Here is a 26,011-nt window from a genome sequence, read left to right on the forward strand (position 1 = left end):
GTTTGCACGCATAAGATGAGGTTTGTTAAGAGACCTTTTACATGTGTGGATTCTAACTGATGTTATCGTCTTACTGTGAACTTCTGACAACTGGCATTAGGTACCCATATATTGGCATTGGGCACCCATATATCACGTAAACATGCAGAAAGGCCAAGCGAAGATCTATTTCTTGTAAATTCAACTATTCCGAATTGCTTGTTCAGGAAGGAAGTTTTCAACGAAGTAAGGACATCTTCAGTAACACATGCCAAACTGATGTTTAGTGCCGGCTGAATGTGTTTCGCCATGACGGTATAACTCATCACGTAACATAAGGCACCAGCTCGACAATCAATTACTCTAAGTGCAATTAAGTAGTCTCACAAATCAATTCACAGATCGACAATCACATAACGTGCTAGACGCTGTATTTGTTTTCGAATAAAGAATTCATCTATTGTATGGATTTCTTTTGGAAGAATGTTTTAAACATGAATGTATATCATACCAGTACATTAACGTCAACCCTCCCTCTCAAATGTCGTCGCACATATTCGGTTACTTTGTTACGTTAACACGATATTGGAAGATGGTACCCAGTAATGAATGTCACATTCATTTGCCATTAATGGTGCTGAGAAACCATGAATCATAATCAGGACGATTCTGAGATTTGAACAGACGACCTCAGGGAGGTGTATGAGGGAGAACATGTTTCCTTTGAGATTAAATATTTAGCTTTAAAATGCACATAGCAATATAATAATGTAACTTTTTAAAGACTTTAATGTGACAATTGAATTTTTGATAATTAATTACATTACCTGAAGGCGTTCTGGTTACAGAGGGTCACAGACGGGAACAGCAGGGAAGCGTTGAAGTTGACGTGGACGTTAACGGTGACTGGCCAACTGTAGTAGTATATGATGCGGTCAATGATCTGGTACCCCATCACCCCTGCACATCCCGTGAACAGCACCAACCAGAGCAGTCTGAAACATGTTGACATTTTACTTAACATTGACATTGACAAAGTATATGTGATGTGAACGATCGAGCTTAAAACAAATATGTATCTGTGCCTTTTCCGATTCTCTGTGGAGCGATATGACGTCAGTAAGTGTCATTGTTAATAACAAAAGGACTTGACACAAACCATTGTTCATTACGTCAGAAACTGATAACATAACGTCATCTGAAAATAAGTCTGACGTCAGATGGTTTCAAAGCCAGGTTTTCTGCAACAAACACGGCCCTGCAGGCCACACAAATTGTTAACTCAAGTGTTATCCCATAACATACATGTGGATATGCATTCATTTGCACCTGGTTCAGCAATGGTTCAGCTATGTGACCATATATTGTAAATAGTCGAGTCTGGGAAAAACTGTATTCCTGCGTCAGGATAGTGGAATAGATTAATTAAAGAGACTAATCAGCTCAGCTTGAGGACAAGCAGTTTTAAAGAAATGTTTAGTGTGAAATAAAAGATGATATTAACCATATGTTTGTCTACATAACTAACAGTGGGGAAACAAACGGTAACATACAAGCAAGCTTGTTCAACCGTTTGATTCTGACGATGAGCATAAGATACAACGAGCCGATTGTAACGCGCAATCTCCACAAGGAATTATCAGCAGAATCAGCGTTGATTACAGACAAATACAGAAATATAATTAGAAGTGCTTTAAAGCTATTATGGCTGGTGGAACACAAGGATTAACTATATAAACCACAGCTCAATGAATTGGTAGATGTATAATTCCAGATAAAAGAATAATCATGTGTGTGTAGTACAGCCTTGAGGGAACCATACTTGGAAACGGGAAATGACAGGCTTAATGGATTGAAACACATTTCAAAACAAACCAAGTAGTAAAGCTATACGAAAAATAGCTGATTCTGGGTTGAAGCACATTTCATGACAAAGCAAATAGTAGAACTATACGAAAACTAGCTGATTATGGGTCGAGGCACATTTCAAGACAAAACAAGTAGTAGAACCATATGAAAACTAGCTGATTCTAGGTTGAAGCACATTTCATGACAAAGCAAGAAGTAGAACTATATGAAAACTAACTGATTCTGGATTGAAGCACATTTCATGACAAAGCAAATAGTAGAACTATACGAAAACTAGCTGATTCTAGGTTGAAGCACATGTCATGACAAAGCAAATAGTAAAACAATACGAAAACTAACTGATTCTAGGTCGAAGCAAATTTCAAGGCAAAACAAGTGGTAGAACTAACGGAGCATGAATATATAATGCTGTCTTAAGGAATAGCACGCAAAGATGTTCGAAGCTAAAATAAAACAATTTCTGTGATTAGATTAGAATCTCTATCTTCCGTATTTGGTCATGATATAGCATCTTCCTAGGTCTGTATACAAGTGAAATACTCATGAGGGTTACAGTTTCAATTTGTACATTCATATACTTTTGAAATCTTATAATTTATATAACTATATTAGGCCTGACATATGCATTTATTTAGTTTAATTGCAAGTTATGTACGGAACGCAAATTAATTTAAACAATCGATTAAGTACAGTGAGATCAAGGTGGCACTGCGTTCTGTCTACGGCCTTTGACATAACCAACAATCTTGCCAGTAATTACATTCCGTTACTAATTAAATAATATTGCAAGCACGCCAATTACAATTTCCGAGACCATGAGAACGTGCTCTTGTTGGGACTTGTTAATGTGGCTTAATGTCATTAAAAGATGCCCTTATGACGCAGTACTGTTCACAATAAACTGTTTGGGTGTTTAGTCGGGCTAGGGGGAACGACAAACTTGTCTGAACCACCCAAAAACACACAGCGTCATCGCCGGATACTAATAAATCTGAAGAAAAAAAGAAGAAAAAACAAAATTCCATATGGAATAAAAGGGATAATAACGGTGACAATTATGTGCCTGTAAAACCAGGTTTGGGCCAATATACAAAACATGCCTTTATAGGCTAGTAGCTACCTCCCACCACTTACACAACTTTCAGACAAACTGTCATAAATATTTAAAACGTTCAACAATGGGAAATGTCGCATTTCAAAGAAGCACGTCCCTAAAGCTCGAGTTTACAGACTAGGCGTTCATTCCAATAAAGTGAAGCAGTTACAGAATGGATGTTTGAATCTATATCGTGTTGTAATTTTAGTATAATAGTATAGGCGTATTCCGTCCAATCTCTCCCTCGACTCGGTGCACTTTTCATACAAAAAGCGCGTTCTTTTATTTATTGGGATCAAACAACTTCCGTCAAACTAGGTGGCTGATTAAGAAGCTATTTAGCCCAAATCCATTTGTACGGTGAAACATTTCCATCATATGCATTTGCTCTACGGATTTAATACCGAACATCATCCATTTAAGTTTCAAATAACACTGCACATCATTTCAATGTTGACCCGGAAGGTTGTCCTTCGCATTACGTAATGGTTACCTAAACTCCCCTTCCATCGGTCGACTGAACCTGTCTGGCCGAGCTTACCACAGAGAAGGGATTACATCTGTTTGGTGACGTTAGCTAATGACTCGTGGAAATATTGGCGTAAACCTCCCCGGGAACGGGTCAAGGCTGTAAAGCAGCTGTAGATGGGTTGGTGAAGAATAACCAATTAGGTTCCAGCTAAGCCTGTTATGAGCAGCTAAACTAGGCACCAGCACCATGCTTATTACCCAATGACTTGACAATTTTGCAGTAATGTCCTACCATAAGAGCAGCACGATGCTGCTGTTGACTTGTAAATATATACAAGCGGCAAACCCCTTGCGATATCGCTACCAAAACATGTTCAGACCGCAATACAAAACATGTGCTTTGATAAACCAGGTGGTTGTCTAGATTCATTAAGATTTCATAGAAAGACGAAAGACATATAAATATACGCCTACAGCGACAGTGTGACATACTCTTGATAAACATCCACAGCACAGCCCACCTGGATATAATGACCAAACGAAGGTTAAGGTGTTAACGATCATTCGGAAATCTCTGGATCGTATGAAGATAAAACTTGTTCGTTATAATTAGGAAAGGTATTTACTGAAATCCAATAACGTTCAAACAGCATTCTATTAACAAGTGAAAGCTACCGTGAACATCTCATAACAGAATATTGAATCACGATCATTGTCTGTGTCATATTCATTATTCATTCCAGGATAAGAAGTAATGCTTCAGGAACTTCAGATGAAAAGGACGTTTGTCCATCAGGAATTTCTGGAAAATCTGCTGTTAGGTTATTCTGAAGATCTTTGCATTTACCCCGACAGCATGCATCGGAAAATGAATGATTTATAGCCCCTTTCATTTATTGAGTTTCCCAGTGGATTTGGACAATAATGCAAAGTTTAATATATAATGGGATGAACGAAGTTCGCCTAAAATTACCTTCGCCTTTCATGTTGCACTATTGGAAATGAATACGACCAATCATGTAACCACATCTTATGTAAATGAATGCGACAATTACACTGTACGATTCCGTCTATATCACCAGAATCAATCGCCATCAAATACTGTGGATACAGAGGTATCAGTTGAGAAGTTGAGCATGTCCTCCTCACCGGCACCTGTGACAAACAGGTGCAAAGAGAAGACAGTTGTTTGCTTTTAACGCGGACACATATGTTATAAGTCCAAATTGCATGGGACGCCATTTGGTCACTGATGCTCATATGGGCATGTCCGCCACATGTTTACAACAATAACTCTTCACATAACAGGCTTTACTAAGGCCTTGGATGTTATAACTCTAATCAAACTATCTAAGGGCAACAGTGATTTTGTGCTCTTTAATTAATAATCTTTCTGTTTGCTTGAGAAGTTGATAAAAGTAGACCCTTTCATGTGGCAGTATTATTCATTGTGTAACTTTTTCTGTGTGTAATACATTATACATGTCATATTACGTGAGTGCCAGCGGTGTGCTATATTTAGTCTTGTGCTATACTTGAGTTTTGGAATGCACTACAATCCTATGGGCATATTCAGTGACGCAGATAACAGTACAGAAAGATCTGGTTGTCGTTTTAGGTGTACAAAGGGAGTAAACCCTTGCTGCTCATCTCAAACGACCCCTCAAGTTACCAGAAGACCAGGATTACGTGTGACAATCATTTTACCCTGCCAGACCAAGTTTGCAAGTTTGATTTCTGTTCCTGAGAGATGAATATTACAATCACTGCTCTTATTACTATTACTGCTCTTGTATCATATTACCTCTGAATTTGTACTGCCACTCTATTTTATACTGCATAGTGATACCTTTGTGGTCATTTATACTGATTTGTCAACCAAATAATTAGAGAGCATTGTTCATTTTTCATGACGTCACCAGTATGTTTGTGCGACGTCATTCCAACAATAAATTGACTGAACTCACATATGATCCCGAATTCCCCGCTTTCCTCATTTCTTTCACAAAGAAAAGATCTAGAATAATATATAGAGAAAATAAATCCTTTGCGATGGCTGGAAAAGTGTATTGCTAAGGCTTCCTGTAGCCTTTGTGCTATAACTCAGCAGATATGAATTATGCATGGTTGAGGAGCCGGTGTAAATGAACACTAATAATCAAAGTCTAGCGGTATCTTGGGGCCATTTAGAAATGACGATGTCATCTTAACGTGTTGAAATATTAGGTAGTGTGGTGAATTTCAGTGTAAATATTTGGACATTAAACAATAGAGAACCCTTGTTCAGATACGATATAGCTATTGTAATGTGAAACAACTCTAACATACCACTTATTGCCATGCATCACTCTTTATATTTATAAGTAAACGTAACTGTGATGAAATATCTATTTATCATTGTGTTTTCAGAACATTACTCAAAACTTTCTGTTTTCCTTTTACGATCTTACGTTTATTATTGTTGATATTTTACTGTTTTATGTACAAACATTTCAAAGTTAAATTCTGCCTTGCATGATGGACTTGTGTGTGTAGATACGTGACTCGAGGAACTTCAGGACAAACTACCTGTTTGATCGGGTGAGTGAGTATGGTATAACGCCGCTTTTAGCAACATTCCAGCAATATCATGGCGGGGGATACCAGAAATAGGCTTCACACAATGTACCCATGTGGGGAATCGAACCCAACGTTACGAGCGGACGCATTAACCATTCGGCTACCCCACCGCCCCTTGATCGGGTGGGGTGGGGTGCTGAAATGAAGCGGTGTGGGACGTGTTTAGGGTCGGAACAAGGCGGAAATCAACCCTTTGCAGGATTGCTGAGTACAGAACCTATATCTGTTAGTTACCAAGATCATAATTTGATCTGTTCCCACGCCATACAACTGAGATAGCTGAGGACGCAGCATATGCAGTTCTTGAAAGGCATTTAGAAGTTGGGCGAACATGAATACATGACACGTTTTATAGATAACAACTTCATTTTATTCTTTTTGCGACGTTTCAGAGCTAATTCTTGTCTCTTCACCTGAATGGTGTATTCAGACACAGCATATACACACATATATGGTATCTGTGTTCCTATTGCAGCCACTGGAGCTACATGAAACTCTGCTGTATAATCTAGAGCGATCGTTTGTCAACTCCACTCTCTCCTATTCAGATGTATATTGTCTGTATTCCAGGGGAAGTTATGACTGACTGACTGAGTTTGGTTTTACGCCGCTTTAGCAATATTCCAGCAATATCACGGCGGGGAACACCAGAAATGGGTTTCACTCATTGTACCCATGTGGGGATTCGGCGTGACGAGCCAACGCTTTAACCACTAGACTACCCCACCGCCCCGGGAAGTTATGAATGTTGATACAATCAACTTGTGGCGTTTATCACAGGGATACTACCAACAGGTTACTGAAAGAGCAGTCGGTGCTGTGATGAACCTCTTACAGTCTTCACAGTAAGGACTAAGGGAGATGTATCGACAAGTAATATTTTAGACCATGTCTGAACTATATTTTATTTAATATTCAATGATCAGGCATAAAGCACAGAAAAGAACCCTGATGCCGTCCCTGGTTCTTGCAGTAACTAGAACCATGTAATGAACACCACGTGGTCTGCTTAAACAAATTATTGGCATCGATAGCCGATGTTGTGCCAAGTAAATACAGTTCTTCGTCTCTGATGAGGGGTTAGGTTCGAGTTATGGGTCGATAAGGCGACTATCAATGTGATTAACTCCTAGCTCGTGATAAGAATTATTGGATGCTTTAAATTATCATGTGATGAGATCACGTTTAACCAATATAACTAGGAAAGGAATACCTGCTGCATTTAAATCATATGTTTTCGTTTAACTAATGTTTTATAATTGCAACCTGACAATTGTATTTGTATGCGGAAAACCATTCAAGTTCCGTCTGGTCTGTGAACCATTGGCTTCAATCATAAATTGATAGTATGCTTTTACAGTCAATATTGACAAATGTTGGCCCCCACTGTAAAGGGAATGTTCACACGAGGGATAGTCTGGATCAATTTACCTGGTACCGTATGTGAAAAAAAATCAAATTTCATTTTTCTTTGTCTTGTCGAACTGTTATTGTGATCGCGTACCGTTAACATTTTCGTTCCGTCTGTAATAACAGCTAGAGTCCTATCTTCCCCTTTATTCAGAACTCCGTACTCCGCGTTCGCAGAATTTTGAAAGGCGGAATTATACGTTGATATTCATGAGGTTGGATCCATGAACCACTGTGTGGCATCAGCGTCCACGAAGCAGTTGTTTTATTGCCACACTAAATATACAACCGCGAACCATCTATGTAAATCAATGCCGTAACGGTTACTCCCGTTATAACACGTCATCCATTACGTAGCTATAACGAATCTATGGAATCCCAGAAGGGACATTGCCGCGTTGTCGCTCTTACAAAAACATGTCAAAATCAACCATAGCTCGACAATGTAACTATGCGACAAAGCGACATTTTGACCATTCGTAGCATTATGGTGTCGTTAGTTTGAATATTTGTCGATTCTACAAAACACATGCCTAATGTCCTTTCTAGGATTCCATATGAATCGAATGGTGCGGGGAAATTACTCCAAGCAGATATTCTAGAGCGGCGCTGACGACATTTAACCAACCATACTTCACCCTTAATGTTCGCATCGGGATACTTAGCTGGAGATTTTCTTATGATAACCATCCATATCACGCCTATGACTGTCAAACATAACTGTTTTCTATGCTTCAAAAGAGAGATTCCAAACGTAACAAGAACTCGTTACTGTCATTGTCTTATGTCCCAGAAGCTTGAACAGAAACAGATGTGCACACACATTGTGCACTGAAAATATAAAATAATTTATCTGAAATATATACACACTGTTTTGTCTAAACGGACATGACCAAGTACCTATGCCAGGGCCCATAGGGTAGGCTAGTGGTTAAAGCGTTCGCTCGTCACCGAAGACCCGGGTTCGGTTCCCCACATGGGTACAATGTGTGAGGCCCATTTCTGGTGTTCCCCGCCGTAACATTGCTGGAGTATTGCTAAACGCGGCGTAAAACCAAACTCACTCACTCACCTATGCCAGCAGTGTTTACGTCTCGTACAACATTGACTGTAGCGTGTCGACTAGACTAACAACTAGTCTCTGAAATGAACATATTTTACTGAAAAAAGTTCATAGTAAAAAAATATAAAATATAATGAAAAGGAGCCATGCGACTTTCTTCATTTCCTGAAGCTGAGGAAATCTAGACTTGCCACATTTTCTAGACTTGTGGGGGCTTTCTTGGATATATTTGCTTCAGGGTCTGTACGAGAGACTACGTGTCGACGTCAAGTCATTAATGCCTATTACCGTGATAACCAAAGTATTCCCCGGAGTCGACCGCAGTAACTAGGACACAAACAGCAGCCTTACAGTACATCACTTGCAGTGAGGTGTGACCAGGAAGATAATGGCCAGTAGTGTAAATATACTGGACTACTTTGGTGCTGATGTCTCAGGATTAAATAGTGTCCACCTCGCTTATCGCCTGCCATCAACGTCATGTCATAACTAGCCTGTAACACGCTCTAATCGAGACTTCCTCTATTTCCATCCCATCAGTGAGACACCACTGGGGGTCGGGGGGAGGGCAGGGCATTGAAGTAATATTTTAATGCTACCACTCACTGCGGTATAAAGGCATATCGCTGTATAAGTCGCGTTCATGTATACATTTGAATGTCAGAGAATGTCAAAGTTTGTACTATGTAAATTGTATATGCGTGTTGTGCTTGTCGAGACATGTGAGTTCTACCTGTTCTATCACTTCCTGACGCCGGTGTTCCTACAGCACCGGCGTGACTCCCTGGGACCAGGTGCAGCAGTACCACTGGGTGTATCTCGCTTCACTATCACATATTCCACCATATATTTAGTGAGTTATTCCGGCCCCATAACGCTTCCTCTCTGAAGCACACGTAGCCCATAACGCTTCCTCTCTGAAGCACACGTGGCTGTTAAAACTACTACTCGTACGACTTCATCTACCACTTAAAAACTATTACTGGCAAAATAACAACAGCAACAACTATACCTAAGCTTACAACAACAACTACTACTACTACCGCCACTACTACTACTATTACTACTACTACTAACACTACTGCTGCCACTACTACTACTACCACCACCACTGCCACCACTGATACTACTGTTGCAGCTACTGCCGCTACTGCTGCTGACACAACTATGTCTGCAATAACTACTACTTTTACTGTTACTACTACTGTTACTGTTGCGACAACAACAACTACTACTACTACTACTACTACTACTACTACTACTACTACTACTAACGTACTACTAAACACGTCGAGATTCACCTGACACAGACTACTATTACTACACCACTACTATGACTACATCTGCTTCACCATCACTGCAACATTTAACTTGAATCTCTACCACGACTAGAGCCTCATCTTGATGACATGAAGTTGATGAGATCAGACAGGATGTTTGGGTCTGTACCCACACACGGCCACTGGGTTACCACGGCAATACAGCAACCATGCCTGCACCATGGAGAGACAGCTGTACTTCACATCAAAGTTCTTGATAAAAAATGCTAGACTGAGGCCTAGCCTCTGAATATACAGTTTGATGGACACAAACAAGTCCATTTGAACTGAAAAGGAACCCCAGTGAGATGGGAGATTTACATTAGAGAAAAATCTAGACGTGCTTCATTTAAGGCTATCGCAAAAAGGGTTTGGCAGAAAGGAAACTGATATAGTTCCGGGACTGTGAGACAGACTACTACTGGCACATGAAGGAAATTGGAGGAACAAAACTTGGGAATCTGTTTCGTCTTAACAGCTATTAAACTGGTTGTTAAACGTTGCCTCACATCTGATGCACACGCCTCTGTTTTGATCGTGTATGAACACAGCATGTGTTCAGAACATAACGTGGACGCATTGCCCCAGGAGGGTCTCTGATACCATGGTTCTCCAACATGGCTCCTGTACTAGGTACTGTCGGGTTGGACTCCATCTCCTTCCGATAGTAACTGGGGTTGAGACGCCAAGGGAACCGAAGGCAGTTATCTAACCTATTGCCGTCCTTTTCTGGGCTAAGTCAGACATTATCTTGTAGTTGTAATGGGTGCGAGGCACGGAGTTAGGGTCGATGCTCCTAACTATCAACACATCATTCATGTACTGGATACAGTCATTAACGGAACACAGTTTCTGTACTCACATGGCTGTACTGTGACTCAGTCATCTCTTCACATAACGCGACTCAGACAGGACTGGACAATGGGGAACAACACAACCGAGGCTGGACTCGATACGCCGACTTTGATCCACTCCATCCGCTGAATTTGAACCCGTACCACGTTTCTAGTGTTGGCGGTATCTTATTTTGTCACATGTCCCCATACAAAGTTTGTGATTGTTCGAAATCCCATCTATCTTAACCTCATGTTTGCGTCATGATCGGAGAATTACCGACGACTACTCACGGCTGATTCAGCGTGAACTAACACCACCTTAATGGTCTCATGTATTCTGTTTCCCACAATCAATGTGTTCTGTCTCGATCCCTTTATATATTATAATGCATTGTCGCAATCATGAAATAACCGCAACTCTCAATAATGGAATTGTTATAATTTCCCAATGTTTCAGTAATGCATTTTACCCGAGAACAGTACCCTTATATATCCCACACATTAGCGAAATGACACGGGTAGAATCCAACTGCTTTCTATTCGGGAAAAGACCCTACGCTGTAAATAAGCACAGGTAATGGTTTGGGAAAATACATCACAACCGTCCTTGCTAATGTTCTTTGCAATTTGTATAAAGTTGTCGGCACAAGCGAGAGGTCTCAGCTCCTTTAGAGGCCTATTTTCCGAATCTTAGCTTTTGTCTATCATTTTGATAGTTATTGTGGTCATATGTCCAGGTGTCCCATCATTAGATCTGACTAGATCGCCAATCACCTCAACGGATACTGTGTTTATGTATTTTTCCGGTCGATTTATCCTGCTACTTGCCCATTATATGACCACGATAATACCCTGATATCTGCACATCATGTCTCAGTGGACGAAGCGAAACACGCCCAATAGACAAGCGCTCCTCACGCATTGATTCCTTGTCCACAATACACGTCCTCCCTGACTTTATGGAGCTGCACCACTCAGACCAGCAGTAGTATTCATTACCTCAGAGGAATATTAATGACATGGATGCCATATGCACGTTGCTATTCAATTGTGAAAATGTCGTGGACGTTACTCAAAGATTGATGTACAGCTGGGAGACAATACTGTGTTCATACTACTCAAAGTTCGCTGGGGTTAAACCTGTGATAACATAAAAGGGCATCCAACAAATAAAGATTTAAATATCTCACTACATTGGGTTAGTCTTGTGGAACCTTATTTTCATGATGAACGAACATGGGCATACCGCCATGGGACCCACGTGCTTGAGGCGCTTGAAAACCTTGTGTTTGGGCGTATTATAACGCAATCGGTGCACACCATTATCAGAGAACACAGAAACATTTGCTCCTGACGACTGCAACAACCGCATATGCCTTCTGGAAAGAAGAATGAAATGGCCTGCTCAGACATAAGATCTTAACTCCATCGAAAACAACTGGAACGAACTGCAGATCGTCCCTTTGCCATCGCATATCTGTAAGAACTCGGCAATGCTCTTACTGAGGAGAACAATGTTCCCTTGGCAACCACCCAAACTGTTATTGGGAGCATGAGACGATGGTGTCAGCTTGTGATCGCGTTACGTGGATAACATAAGCGCCATTGAGTTTTACATTGAAATTGTTTTGAATTTGACGTTTCAGTTAAGGTCAGACACTTTCATTTTTGACGAAAGAACTCGCAGATTACTGGTCAGATGTTGGCCCACAACAACGAAGTTTAGTTCATTAACATGACTTCATGCAATAGAGTCTTTGGCTATTTCATTTTGACGTAATATCTTTTAAAGTTGTTATCCTCAGCAAACTTTGAGTAGTATATATAGCGGAAAGCAAAATGTTTTTTGTATTTTACATTGGTTACCAAGTTAATGCTGCTACACTGCACCGAGATGCACGGGCACGGTTACGTCATTCCACTGTGTATAGCCGACACATACATCAACAACTACCAGGGACCTTCAATCACTTGCACGACTCGCGTGGCCTGTAGACGAGGAAAGGTGAGGCCCCATGGGAGATAGCCACTTGACGGAGCCGTGTAAACTCACAGCGTGCTTGTTGGTGTGTAACAAGTGTTATAAATGGCATGTCAGATAAATAACACGAGGGCAGCCAGATCACAGGGGTCTCTGTTGTACTTAATGGGCGGTCCACCAACAGCCGACCACTATTTGAGGCACTGTGGGCACAAGTACACTTTGAATGGCATTCCAGAGGAGACATTCTGGCCGGGTTGACTTTTTAACGGGGAATGGACAAAATGTATATACTATACATTTATATATATTAAGATAAATGTAGACAATAATTCGACAATGAAAGAGAGGATATCGATCGCATATGACTTATAATTTGACCTTTAAATAAAACTATTGTTCAACAAGAGGATATTTTAAGTTATCTTTATGATTATAGGGATAAATGCATTGTATTTACATCTTCTTTTTGTGTTATTCCACTATCGATGTGTTCAGTACAAAGCATGACAAGACAATTTATGATAGCATATAAAGAAGCGATATTCAATATTAGATGCATATTACTACAAATAAATGAAATTCCAAAGTGTTCGATTCTAAAGCTATACATGAAAATCCGCACAAAGAGAGATATATTGGTGGACCCAGCAAATGTACAACCAAATTCCTGTATCAAAGATTAACCATTACCCTTAATACTAGCAAGTAAGGACTTTCTGTATTCACCTAAGTATTTTAGACAAGCAGAATTAATACCGTTTGATTTCTAAAATTTTCAAAGGTTCTGCTTCAATTTCTGAATTTATCAGAAAAGGACCGAGTTCAGTTCTGTCTGTTGATAATGATTCATAAATACACCTCATGGTGGTAATCACTGGATTGTGTGGTTTACAGACAAGGTCACCGTCACTGCCACCATCATATTTTCACTACCATCATCACTATAAAACAACTACCACTACTACCATTACTACATAACCACATAAACATCAGCCACAACACATGCACCACCACCATCACCCCCCACTACTACCATCACGACCACCACTACATTATGTAGGATTTGTGTCTCTTGCTGTTCAAGTTTGCCCTATTTCTGAATGCCTCGCCTGTACTAATATCTGAACCTGTGGTTAATACTTGAACTGTGTGCTTATCCGTTTAAAGTTCATTATTCGTATTTACAATGAAATTCAAATAAATGCATTTACAGAATGACAAAATGACCCAGTTTAGACTTCATATCATACATGGACACACATGACTATATTTCCAAGTCAGGACTTCATAAACAGATCTGATCGGCGTTAGATGTTCTATTAATTCATGATATATCATCGATTCACAGAATCTAGTAACATGACATTTTGATACGCTTTCTGTGTTAGTCTTAGACCGTCTTTAGTATCAATGTTGGGTACAATCTACAAACTGCAATATAGATTCAGCCTTATAATGAAGTTACCTCCTGTGTCAATGGCCAGTGATACATTACCAACACCACATTACCACACCAACCGACACAAAAATCACTTCATTCGCCAAACACTTCAAGTGTATTTGATTTACAGATAGGTTATGGGTAAATCCAGCCCTCCCTTGATCTCCTTCCCCAGTGTGCCCATCACAACCGGTATCTGGCAGACATACGCCAGTGGTGCTTGATGCTGTATACTGGTACATAGTTACAAGATAGGCTATCTCCGTCTTGGACTCGATAACAGGCTATTGATCGTCAAGTTACACTGGAATCAACCCTTTTCCAATTTGAACTTAAGAATAACATAAAAATCCGAGTTATATTTTACCATCGCTTAATTGTGCGTTCTGAATGTTTGAAAACAAGGCTTGGTTCTCATTTAGGCTATCGCAGGCAAACAAAATATTTAATCGATTACGTTGCACAATCTAATCCATACAAAGAAAATCGATTTCGTTTGATGATTACAATCATGTAGATAATTGAATGGAACGGTTCATATGACTTCGACTCTGAAGGGATCATAGTACAAACGACTAATTTGTACTGGGAGAGTTTAATAGTGTGTACTTAAGAACCCCAATCATGTACAAAATAACTTGCTATCCTTCACTCCACATGTATGTCTGAACAGTGTACAGATCAGCACGGTTGGTGTACTTTGACCATACTACATTATTCATGACTTTTGCCCGGAGACAGCGTAACTAAGAGGTGCGCAGAGAGAGAGAGAGAGAGAGAGAGAGAGAGAGAGAGAGAGAGAGAGAGAGAGAGAGAGAGAGAGATATCATATTTATATGGAGAGAGAGAGTTGAGAGAGAGAGAGACTAGACTGAACATGATCACTGATCTGCTGCTGACTACCTATTAGATCACTGATCTGCTGCTGATACATATGAAGATCACTGATCTGATGCTGACTACATATGTAGATCACTGATCTGATGCTGACTACCTATGTAGATCACTGATCTGCTGCTGACTACATATGAAGATCACTGATCTGATGCTGACTACATATGAAGATCACTGATCTGATGCTGACTACCTATGTAGATCACTGATCTGCTGCTGACTACATATGAAGATCACTGATCTGATGCTGACTACATATGAAGATCACTGATCTGTTGCTGACTACATATGTAGATCACTGATCTGCTGCTGACTACATATGAAGATCACTGATCTGATGCTGACTACCTATGTAGATCACTGATCTGCTGCTGACTACCTATGTAGATCACTGATCTGATGCTGCTGCTGACTACATATGTAGATCACTGATCTGATGCTGACTACATATGTAGATCACTGATCTATGTTGACTACATATGAAGATCAATGATCTATGTTGACTACGTATGAAGATCAATGATCTATGTTGACTACGTATGAAGATCAATGATCTATGTTGACTACGTATGAAGATCACTGATCTATGTTGGCTACGTATGAAGATCACTGATCTATGTTGACTACGTATGAAGATCACTGATCTTTGTTGACTACGTATGAAGATCACTGATCTATGTTGATTACGTATGAAGATCAATGATGTCTTCCATAGTAAGTATTAACAACCAACAGCGACGTATGCTTCATTCGTGTCCAGCATCACGATGTCCCCGTGGGCAGTGGGACTACACACACAGAGCCTTTGATTTCCCCATGTACATAATACATTTCTTCCGCCACTGTCAGGAAGATATTGGTGATACAACATGATGCGTGAAGATGAGAGAACACGTCATTGTGCAGAACATACCCCACTTGATTTGGTCGCTTATCTAATGAAAAGAAACAGGTGGGCAGCATCGCGCTTGTGATATCTGGAAATACGCCCTAACCTTAGCTGCAGTACCATTACTGAAAATGGGAGTTCAAGTTGTGTGTTGTATGAAGCCATTCTCGTAGTCTGCCATACAGACCAAGCAAGTCTAGAATATGTTGCAAGACTAGATTCTCATGGCTCCTTTTCATTATATATTGTTTTATTATGAACTGTTTTATTCTGTAAAATATGTTAATTTCATATCACTAGTTGATAGTCTACCATTCCTGGTATTATCTCAGATACATGGCAGGGATCTCTGAATGATATCACTAGTTGATAGTCTACCATTCCTGGTATTATCTCAGATACATGGCAGGGACCTCTAAATGATATCACTAGTTGATAGTCTACCATTCCTGGTATTATCTCAGATACATGGCAGGGACCTCTAAATGATCGTTTCTAGACTTTTGAATGGTATTATGAGCATTGTCTCGAGACATTTGAGACTACTAGCGTGACCAACAATCTTCTAGTCACACGCATTAGTTGATGTAACCCTGACTCCCCACGGGTTCCTGTTTGAGATAATCTTACACAGCATGGTGCAGTAATGTTGGTCACAGATGATAACCAGCGAACAGCAGAGCCTCTCTGTAGGCGGCAGTGATGTGTAGCTCCTAGGAAGTACACTAGATGCCAGCTGGTATTGTTGCTCATTACACACAGTCATTATACATGGATGTCCAAGATATTTTTTATGGATTAAACTTCTTTTTTAATTTCTCTCACAACGTTTCAGAGACCATTCCAGGTCCTTCATCAGGTGAACTGATGAAGTTCACCTGATGAAGGGACCTGGAATGGTCTCGAAACGTTGTGAGAGAAATTAAAAAAGAAGTTTAATCCATAAAAAATATCTTGGACATCAATGTACAACTTCTAAATGCCACTGAAAGACATTATACATGGAGACAAATATTGTGTTTTTGTTTACAGTGTATACACATATATATTCACCTGTGTGAATGACGGAGTGTACATCAGAATATCTGAAGGCTTTTGAACTTTGCAATATCGATAAAAATATGACTTATGACCTTAGGAGAATGTGCTTTCCATTTCGAGTTAGGCTACGTGTAGATTGTAGGATGCTAAATTGATTGAGGAACCGGTCCCACTTCTCTCTATTCGGCCTGATAGAATTAATCGCAAACCCTTTGGTGTATTTGGTGTGAAATACAGAGTAGTGCCAACTGTAAAGCTCTCTTCCTGGCAGTGTAAGTCGACTTTTGTCGTGTTTATTGCACAAAATATATTGCCAGATATACCGCAACTTTGAATAAATTTGGACAAAACAGTATTTCAAAATGCCCACCGACAATTACAGAGAAAGAAGCATATATATTATCTTTAGCAGTGTCCAGTCAGAGGTGGTTATTGAGAATTGATACCTCCAATTCCACCGATGTATTCACATGTAGGATTTTGGGTTTGGCAAGTATTTCAGGCATCCAGTGGAATTATATACAAGGAGAAACCACCGCTGATGGCACGAACTAACCGACGTGTAATAACAACGACAAAATGCCAAGAATGGTAAAGCTATGTAGGTATTGTCCTGTACACATGTATGTCTAGTAGAATGTCAAGACAATTATACACAATTCTCTTTCAACTGGATCACTGGAGGCATTGCAGTCCCAATAGTTAGAGACAGCGAGCTGTGGAACGTTGGACACTGTGCACTAAATTATTGACATAGAGTGGACTATCTTGGCTGGGGTATTCTGATGTCGCTGTCCTGGGACGTTGTGAACTAGGATGCCCTCTTCGGGACAATGACTCTCACTGTACATTGTTCCCCGGACCTGCAGGCATAGAACACTGCGACATCGTCAACTCCATGCGCCAGCTGACATATACAGCTACAATTATTATTTATTGATATGTAAAATTATAAATTCTTATTCAAACTTATACTACTATTCTACTACCTATTTACTTTTTTAGCAAAGGAACAGGTGAACATTTAATGATTGAGTCCCTTGGGTGTCACGGAGGGGGTCATGCTTATTTAACATATATACACTGTATGTCGGTAAATACCAAGTCAAAACATTGATAACACAACAGTCTCGTTTCCTGCTGATTAGGTTCCGTCCTATTGCGCAACTTAGTACAATAACCAGTCCAGAAATTTGAGACAAATTCATTCAACTGGATACATAAATATTAATCAGTATTATTTGATACATCTAACCACTTGTATATTGCAACACTACGCTCCTTGCAAACACGTCGTGCAACATGCTCTGTCGTACAGCGTGTTCTGAAGAACGGAAACTGGAAATCGTGGAAATCTCAAAATGAGGCTCTGCCGCTAGAAAGGTTTGGTGGTCTGGTACGGACTTGATATTATGTCAACCACATTGTCCGTTACAAAACTACACTGAATAAGCGCAAAGAAAACATAACATGTGTAACCAGTGAGCCAGATTATGATTCATTTTACGACCTAATCAAACAGGGGCAGTCTGTGACGTCTTAGTAAAGGTCATGCTGCCTCAACCTCGCCAAAATTAAAGTTTATGTTAAACAGAGACACTCTTAATAAGATTTATATTGTATTCATAAGACCATATCTTGAATATGCTTGTGAATTGTGGGATGGTTGTTCGGTTGAAAATTGAAAAAAGTTCAGTTTGAGGCCGCCAGGATAGTTACTGGTTTACCAAAATATGCTACTAGAGATACTCTGATATATGAAACAGGTTGGCAAATGTTAAAAGAAAGAAGAAGATATCGTAAACTGTCTTTATTCTATAATATCTACAACAAAAATGCTCCATCCTACCTTTGTGATCTTATGCCTCAAACTGTTGAATCTAGGACAAATTATAATCTTAGAAACATTCGTGATCTTTCCCTGTACTATTCCCGCACAAATCTCTACAGTCAATCATTTTTCCCATCATCTGCACAACTTTGGAATAATCTCCCTTTATATGTTAGAGAATCAGTTTCCCCTTAAAAGTTTTTAATCGCATATAAGCTCGTCAAAAGCACCAGGATATTTCTCATTTGGTAATAGAAAACTCAATGTAATTCATACCCAGCTAAGATATTCAAATAGTAGATTAAATGGTGATCTATATAGGATCGGTCTCATAGAGAACCCAGAATGTAATTGTAAATTTACCTGTGAAAATTCTCAACATTATTTTATGGAATGTTCTTTGTATTCTGTTATCAGACAGGAAATGTTTAAAAATATTAGCAGAATTTGTAACATTAAAGCACCAACAAACCTAGACGTACTATTAAATGGCAGTGCAGATCTTCCGTATAGTGACAATATTCACATTTTTTAAAGAAGTTCAAAAATATATATCAAATTCCAAAAGGTTCAGTGATTGGATATAATGTGTATGATCTAAATAATTCATGTATTCATTGTATTGTATATATCATTTTGTATATATCTTTCTATCCCTGTACATATAGTTTGTTTCACTTTTGCATGTAAGCACTGTAAATAGGAGAGGGTTTCACTAAGTTGGCATAACTTGTACCCAATCCATTCTCTTGAATAAATATGTTTAAATAAAAAAAAACTCGCCATAGAATATAGAAATACGATGCTATTAAACTTTAAAATTAAAATTAACTTGTAAATACCATTGTCTTATGCAACAAGCAATTAGAATTCAGTGTAACCATAGTTGTTTGAGGTGTCTCTTTTCACTTTCACACGAGAAAATTGGGATCGCCTGAAAAGTGGGTCATTGTCTGAATAGGTTAATGAGACTCATGTTTCGGTTTGATATTACGTCTTGTCACCGGTGGCATTTTGATCGTGTTTTTGCCAATTACAGCTGTAAGACAACATGGATGTTCTGTCATATCCTGGCACGGAAGATATTGAACACAATATGAGTAAATATCACGATAGGCATTACGGATTAGTAGACCGTGTGACTTTTGAGTTCACTCCATCGCAATTTAAACACGACACTCTAAGGAACGTATATTGTTGTACGTTAAGTGTACGTGTATAACATAATTCAAGTGTATTGAAAATAAACATCATGCTTCATGCAGTCTGAAATCATCCGATATTGTGCCCAAATGAAGCTATACTACACTCAGTCATGAGACTGGTTATAGTTTAAATTACACACAACTTAAAGACATCATGGAAGAGACATAATCTGCAGTAATCTTTAAATAACAGAGTCATGGTCATGCTTACATATTCTACGTCATGCTCTCACAAGAAACGGTTGGATCCCTAGGAACTGTAGGGTTTAGTGATCGAGGACCATACATCCAAGCTACTATGACCGTAACAGGAATGACACCTGGTGTTTTCAAGACAGGAAGGAAGATCAAACTTTGTTGTCAGGTGTCCCATAAAGAAACTGTCACTCGACACAATGAGTACAAAGTTGGAGTTATTTTGCTCGCCTTGAACAATGGTGGTGCGTGCGGGTTGAGACGTAACGTGTGCGAGGTAGGTTTAACGAGTGTGCCATTTGGGTTTAATTTTTTGTGCAATTTTGGTTTAACGAGCGTCCGATTTGGGCTTAACATGACGTGTTCAATAAGGATTTGACGTGTGTGCAAGTTGCGCTTAACGGGAGTTCAATTTAGGATTAACGTCAGAGCAAGTTGGGCCTAACGCGTCTTTGTACAGGGTCTCACTAACATATCGGTGTGTGTGTGTGTGTGTGGGGTGGTGTATTGGGGTAATGTACGTCTGATCATTCTATCAATTACGCCTGGGCACTGGTTTGCTGCTGACAAAACCCGAAAAATGTTCCATGCCAAGTTCGTGAACTAACAAGCATATGCTTCTGGCACGCTATGATAGACACAACTCTTTACACAAATTGTAACCCGTTGAACAGCTTGGTCATCAGCGTCCCTGACATCAGTAGCAACCCGACGACTGATGCATGACGCTGTATAACGACAATGTATTGATTGTGCTTCAAGAGAATTTTACATTTCTGAAACTGTTTAGACTAGTGTTAGAAAGGTTAGCAAACCACATTCCCCAGTTCAGGAAGACTGAACATTATATTGAGTTAAATCCTAGCCACTACATAACGTTAAGTTAAATCCTAGCTACTACTTAACGTTAAGTTAAATCCTAGCTACTACTTAACGTGAAGTTAAATCCTAGCTACTACTTAACGTGAAGTTAAATCCTAGCTACTACTTAACGTTAAGTTAAATCCTAGCTACTACAGAACGTTAAGTTAAATCCAAGCTACTACTTAACGTGAAGTTAAATCCTAGCTACTACAGAACGTTAAGTTAAATCCAAGCTACTACAGAACGTTAAGTTAAATCCAAGCTACTACTTAACGTGAAGTTAAATCCTAGCTACTACAGAACGTTAAGTTAAATCCAAGCTACTACTTAACGTGAAGTTAAATCCAAGCTACTACTTAACGTGAAGTTAAATCCAAGCTACTACTTAACGTTAAGTTAAATCCTAGCTACTACTTAACGTTAAGTTAAATTCTAGCTACTACAGAACGTTAAGTTAAATCCAAGCTACTACATAAAGTTTCATTCTACCATGACTACGTGAAATACTCGAATTTGATTGGAAAATCAATCAATTTAGACACTATCAGTTTGGATCGCTCCACTGCGTACGTATACAACCATACCGCACTACTTCAGCTTGACCACCGCCATGGCTAATATCAACACAGCATACGTGATGGAAATGTTAATAATAACACATTTATTAAAACTCGAAATATACAATTATATGAATTTTTCCAATACAATTATTAGAGAACCGCACTATCATATTACCTTCTATTTTAAGAATAGTCAAACCCAATTACAATGTACAACCCCGACAATAAACATCAAAATGAAAAAGCACAAATCAACCGATCTCCATTTTAAGGTAGAAAGGACACATGAAGTAATGTGTACTTACCTTCTCGCCAGAAATGCTCCATCAAGGCATATGTATCTGAGGCCATGGAGTGTGGTCGACTGGGAGAAGTCCATCAAAACATCCCTCAGGGACGGGCGGTCGTTTGGGCTGGGCTTTACCTCAGTCTTCAGCGGGTCCCCAGACACAACTGGCTTCACCCCTGGCTGTTTTTCCCCAATTCCATTCACCCTCCCGTCCTGCGGCCTGTCGAGAAAGAAAGAACGTTCCTCCATCAAGATAGTCTCCATGTGAGGGGGAGGTACCCTTGGTTCTGAGTTACTCGTCAGAGAACGCTGCCACAGCCGTTCACGACGCAGGCGAATCTGACAAGCGCGCTATCAATGGAAACACACTTGTATTACAACTACGCTATATCCAGTTTGAATCACACAGCGAGAAATATCTTTGAAAGCACTCGGATAGAGTCGCCGTTATCAAACCTATGCAAGATCGGCAATGTACTCCAGTCAAAGAATGTGTTGAAATCTCAGGGATCCTTGCTTCCTGAATGATACCGAGAGCGGATTATCAACGACTTGTCACCTGACTACAGTTCTTCTGTAAGTGTTTCGTCAAACGCGCTTCAAATCAAATCACTCAAATACATATGTAAATCAGTACATGTGACGGGCTGTAGTTCCAGTGATTTGTCATCCCGTTAGCAAGAGCCGTCTCTTATGGATATGTATATACCGTAATTCCTCGTGTGTTTGTTGAAACCAAGTCAACTGTGGGTGAAGATGTAAGTGCCGTGTTTACCGCGACCACAACTATCACCGCTAACCTCTCCACTGACAGCAGCGACTAATTAGTCTCATCAGAATTTACAAACATCGATCACTGCAGCTCTTTGTCAAACTTGTCGATTAAAACAAACGCTTCACTGAACCTAAGTGTGACGTTATGGATATTACAGTTAAACACCGATCGCAATCGTTAAGATTTTTGTAACAAAGGTATTACAATATTCATTAGCTATGTCTGTTCGTAGGAGGCGACTAACGGGATCGGGTGGTCAGGCTCGCTGACTTGGTTGACACATGTCATCGGTTCCCAATTGCGCAGATCGATGCTCATGCTGTTGATCACTGGATTGTCTGGTCCAGACTCGATTATTTACAGACCACCGCCATATAGCTGGAATATTGCTGAGTGCGGCGTAAAACTAAACTCACTCACTCACTCTTAATACATGCAAGACCTGATCTCCGGTACTGCAGAAGACGTTGACTATGTGACATACCTCTGATTCCGAGGTTAAAAATATATAAGAACATCGACGACTCTAATCTGGCCCAAGACCACCTGCTGTGTTAAACGCCGATCATTGCTTGATATATAGAGTCTCAGCGTTATGATTAAACTGCATGGCGCTAATTGGAGATAGATTGCTAGAGAACTTAATGGAACTTGTAGTCATAGTTTAGTGGTAATAAACTAGGCATATGATAATCGTTTTACATCACACGAAGAACTGTATTTCTCAAATGTGTTAATGATGTAGCGTACACGTGAAATCTGAGGTTCATATGGCATTGCTTGCATATCTTTCCAGTGTGTATGGTAAATATCTTGAAATCTAACCTTGAAATCTACAGACCAACATAAACACCATCGGTAAAGGGGTGAATGCAACAGTAACAAGACATGCTTTTATTTCAATGGAACGGTGATATATATGAGTTGCATTACCTTCGTGGGTTCTATAGAGTGTATGATGTAATTCAGTAATTCCTGACACTCACCGAGCAGATATTGCTTTCTCTGCAGTGACCTTAACAACAGACCGTTGATGTTTCCTATATACGTTGCATCTATGAAAATCCACACTTTTACGACTCATGGACTAAATTGTTATCGGCCTATCACCATTGCCATAGTGGCAGGACAATGTGAGGATTGGAAATATCAAGGGAAACGTTAAGATGCACAGCGCTTGACACTCGCCCACATGTTTAGGTATGATTTGTTCTGTATTTCTGACATGAACAAATCTGCATTTGAATTCCACTCACATATGGGAAAACGTTGGGGAGCCACACGTGTTAGTTCATGTGAGACAGATGTCATCTTGAGCGGCTTTGTAACATTTACTTAAACAGAGAAACTTCACACATTTTGTTTTCACGCTGTTGCCCTAGGTCACAATCAAGCACGCAATTATCCTACCGTTACTTACAAAACTGTTCTATTAAAGATTTTATGTAGAAACGTTTTATCCACTTGCTTGGCATTCCGTGGCAGCAATGTCTAATTATCTTGATTTGCTCGCCTTAGAGAAAACTGTTATATTCATATCCTCCATTGCATACATATCCTGTGTTTGAACTAAAAGTGAACTTAACTTATCGCATCGTAAAACCGTTAGTGCATATCGTAGCCATTGAAGCCAGGATCCCAATGTAGCACTTAATAACAAAGTGTTGGTTCAAACTGTCTTCATAAGACCATCGCCCAATTGTTATCTCTGTGAACAAGTAGTTATCTAATGTTACCACTGCTTTTTGTAGTTTTGTAAAATCGTTTTAATCCATAAGTATAGACACAGACCTGACGAAATTAGGACTTTTAAAACGCGTTTTAATTTGTAGAATTTCGTAACAAACTTGTTCACCCGTCTCTACATGTAGCTATTGCACAAGTGGATATGTCAATACATATATCGCCAGTGATTCTAGGACATTTGATTGGTTACAAAACAATTGCTTGTACGCTTATGTTTTCATAAACCGATTAAAATATCAGGGAATGCACAGAGCTGACCACTGTTAAATGAGAGTGGTCTGTCATCATTTATTTTTACATTGATATTTCAAAACAAGAATAGGAAAAGTAAAAGATATGTATACCAAAATCATTATGATTCACAACGGCTGTATTCCAGCAAGTTAAATATTTGGGGAGTAAGAGAGTAAGACTAACAACTAGTCTCTGAAATGAACATGTTTTACAGAAAAAAACAACAATTCATAATGAATAAATACACATATTTTATGAAAAGGAGCCCTGAGACTTTCTTCATTGTGGAAATTGTGGAAATCAATACTTGCCACATATTCTAGACTTGCATGGATATAGACTTTCTTGGACTTATTTGTTTCAGGGTCTGTATGACAGATTAGATACCTCCATACATGTAAGCTGTTGTTCATGATAAATGCTGACTGTACATGACTCATGAGTTAGATTAACAGTAGCCTAATGAATACTAAATGTGTGAGTTTATTGAGAGGTGTATGATTAAAGCGTAGGTACTGATTTATGCCGCTCCATGTCAGCAACTGTAGATAATGGACTCTAGGTAGTGGGCCTCATGATAAATGGGGTCATCTGTGCCCACTGGTGATTTCCGCAACCGTGTTCCATTCTCTACTTCAGTGGAAGTAACAAATTATTCCCTTTATACCATATAGATTATTTATAGTTTCTATTTCCAATTATATGACCAGAAAGAGTTGAGTGTCCCGGACAAGCGGCCGTATATGACACATAAAGAGGAGCATTTTATACCGTTCATATTGTAGTTAGGATTAATAGACATAGGCATGTATACACGGATCTACATTTCCTCCGTCATTTATTTGGGTGATAGAATTATTTCGTTCGAAGAAAGACAACTTTATAAGTAGCTGTCACCAATCAGTAAAATAAACAGTAAATTGCTTCACAGTCCGGAGGCTGTAAGTCGTGTTCAAGACAAGATGAACTCTTGTTAACTTTTGAGAAATGTCAGTTAAGGGTTGTTGTTTTAATTACACATAAGGGACAGATTCAAATCTCGACACTCTATATCGAAGCAAGTGCATTGTGAAAACTAGTTGGGACGAAGTTAGTGCGCAAACAATTAGCAACTGTGGATATTATTTCTCATGAAGGTGATTCAGATTCTGTGGATGAAGATGACATTGCGTTGTCGAATTGAGACTACTCCTTAATGAATATCCTTCATCGGATGTTGTGACGCAACCGTCCGGATTAACGAGGCTTCACTGTATATCGACCACACTACAGACACCATATAAAGCAGGAGCACTAGCATTCCTTCAGTGAATATGAACATCCCATACAGACACCATATAACGCAGGAGCACTAGCATTCCTTCAGTGAATATGAACATCCCATACAGACACTATATAACG

The 26,011-nt window shown here is 39.5% G+C and overlaps 1 protein-coding gene across 2 annotated transcripts in view; it reads right to left on the minus strand.

Moving 5' to 3' along the window:
- Positions 1 to 26,011, minus strand: part of LOC124253335 — a 75,684-nt gene that overhangs the window by 17,345 nt on the left and 32,328 nt on the right. Inside the window, exons 3-4 of one of the 2 annotated variants that reach the window (XM_046687087.1) lie at positions 21,872 to 22,075; positions 807 to 974 (exon numbers count right to left, since the gene is read on the minus strand). In XM_046687087.1, the coding sequence (XP_046543043.1) occupies positions 807 to 974; positions 21,872 to 22,075 (372 nt within the window). Of the gene's footprint in view, positions 1 to 806; positions 975 to 21,871; positions 22,623 to 26,011 lie in introns of those variants that run through there. The other variant, XM_046687086.1, reaches the window with a different exon arrangement.

Source organism: Haliotis rubra, unplaced genomic scaffold (assembly GCF_003918875.1).
Source record: "Haliotis rubra isolate DU_JTF1 unplaced genomic scaffold, ASM391887v1 Scf54, whole genome shotgun sequence".
Classification (NCBI taxonomy): Eukaryota; Metazoa; Mollusca; class Gastropoda; order Lepetellida; family Haliotidae; genus Haliotis; species Haliotis rubra.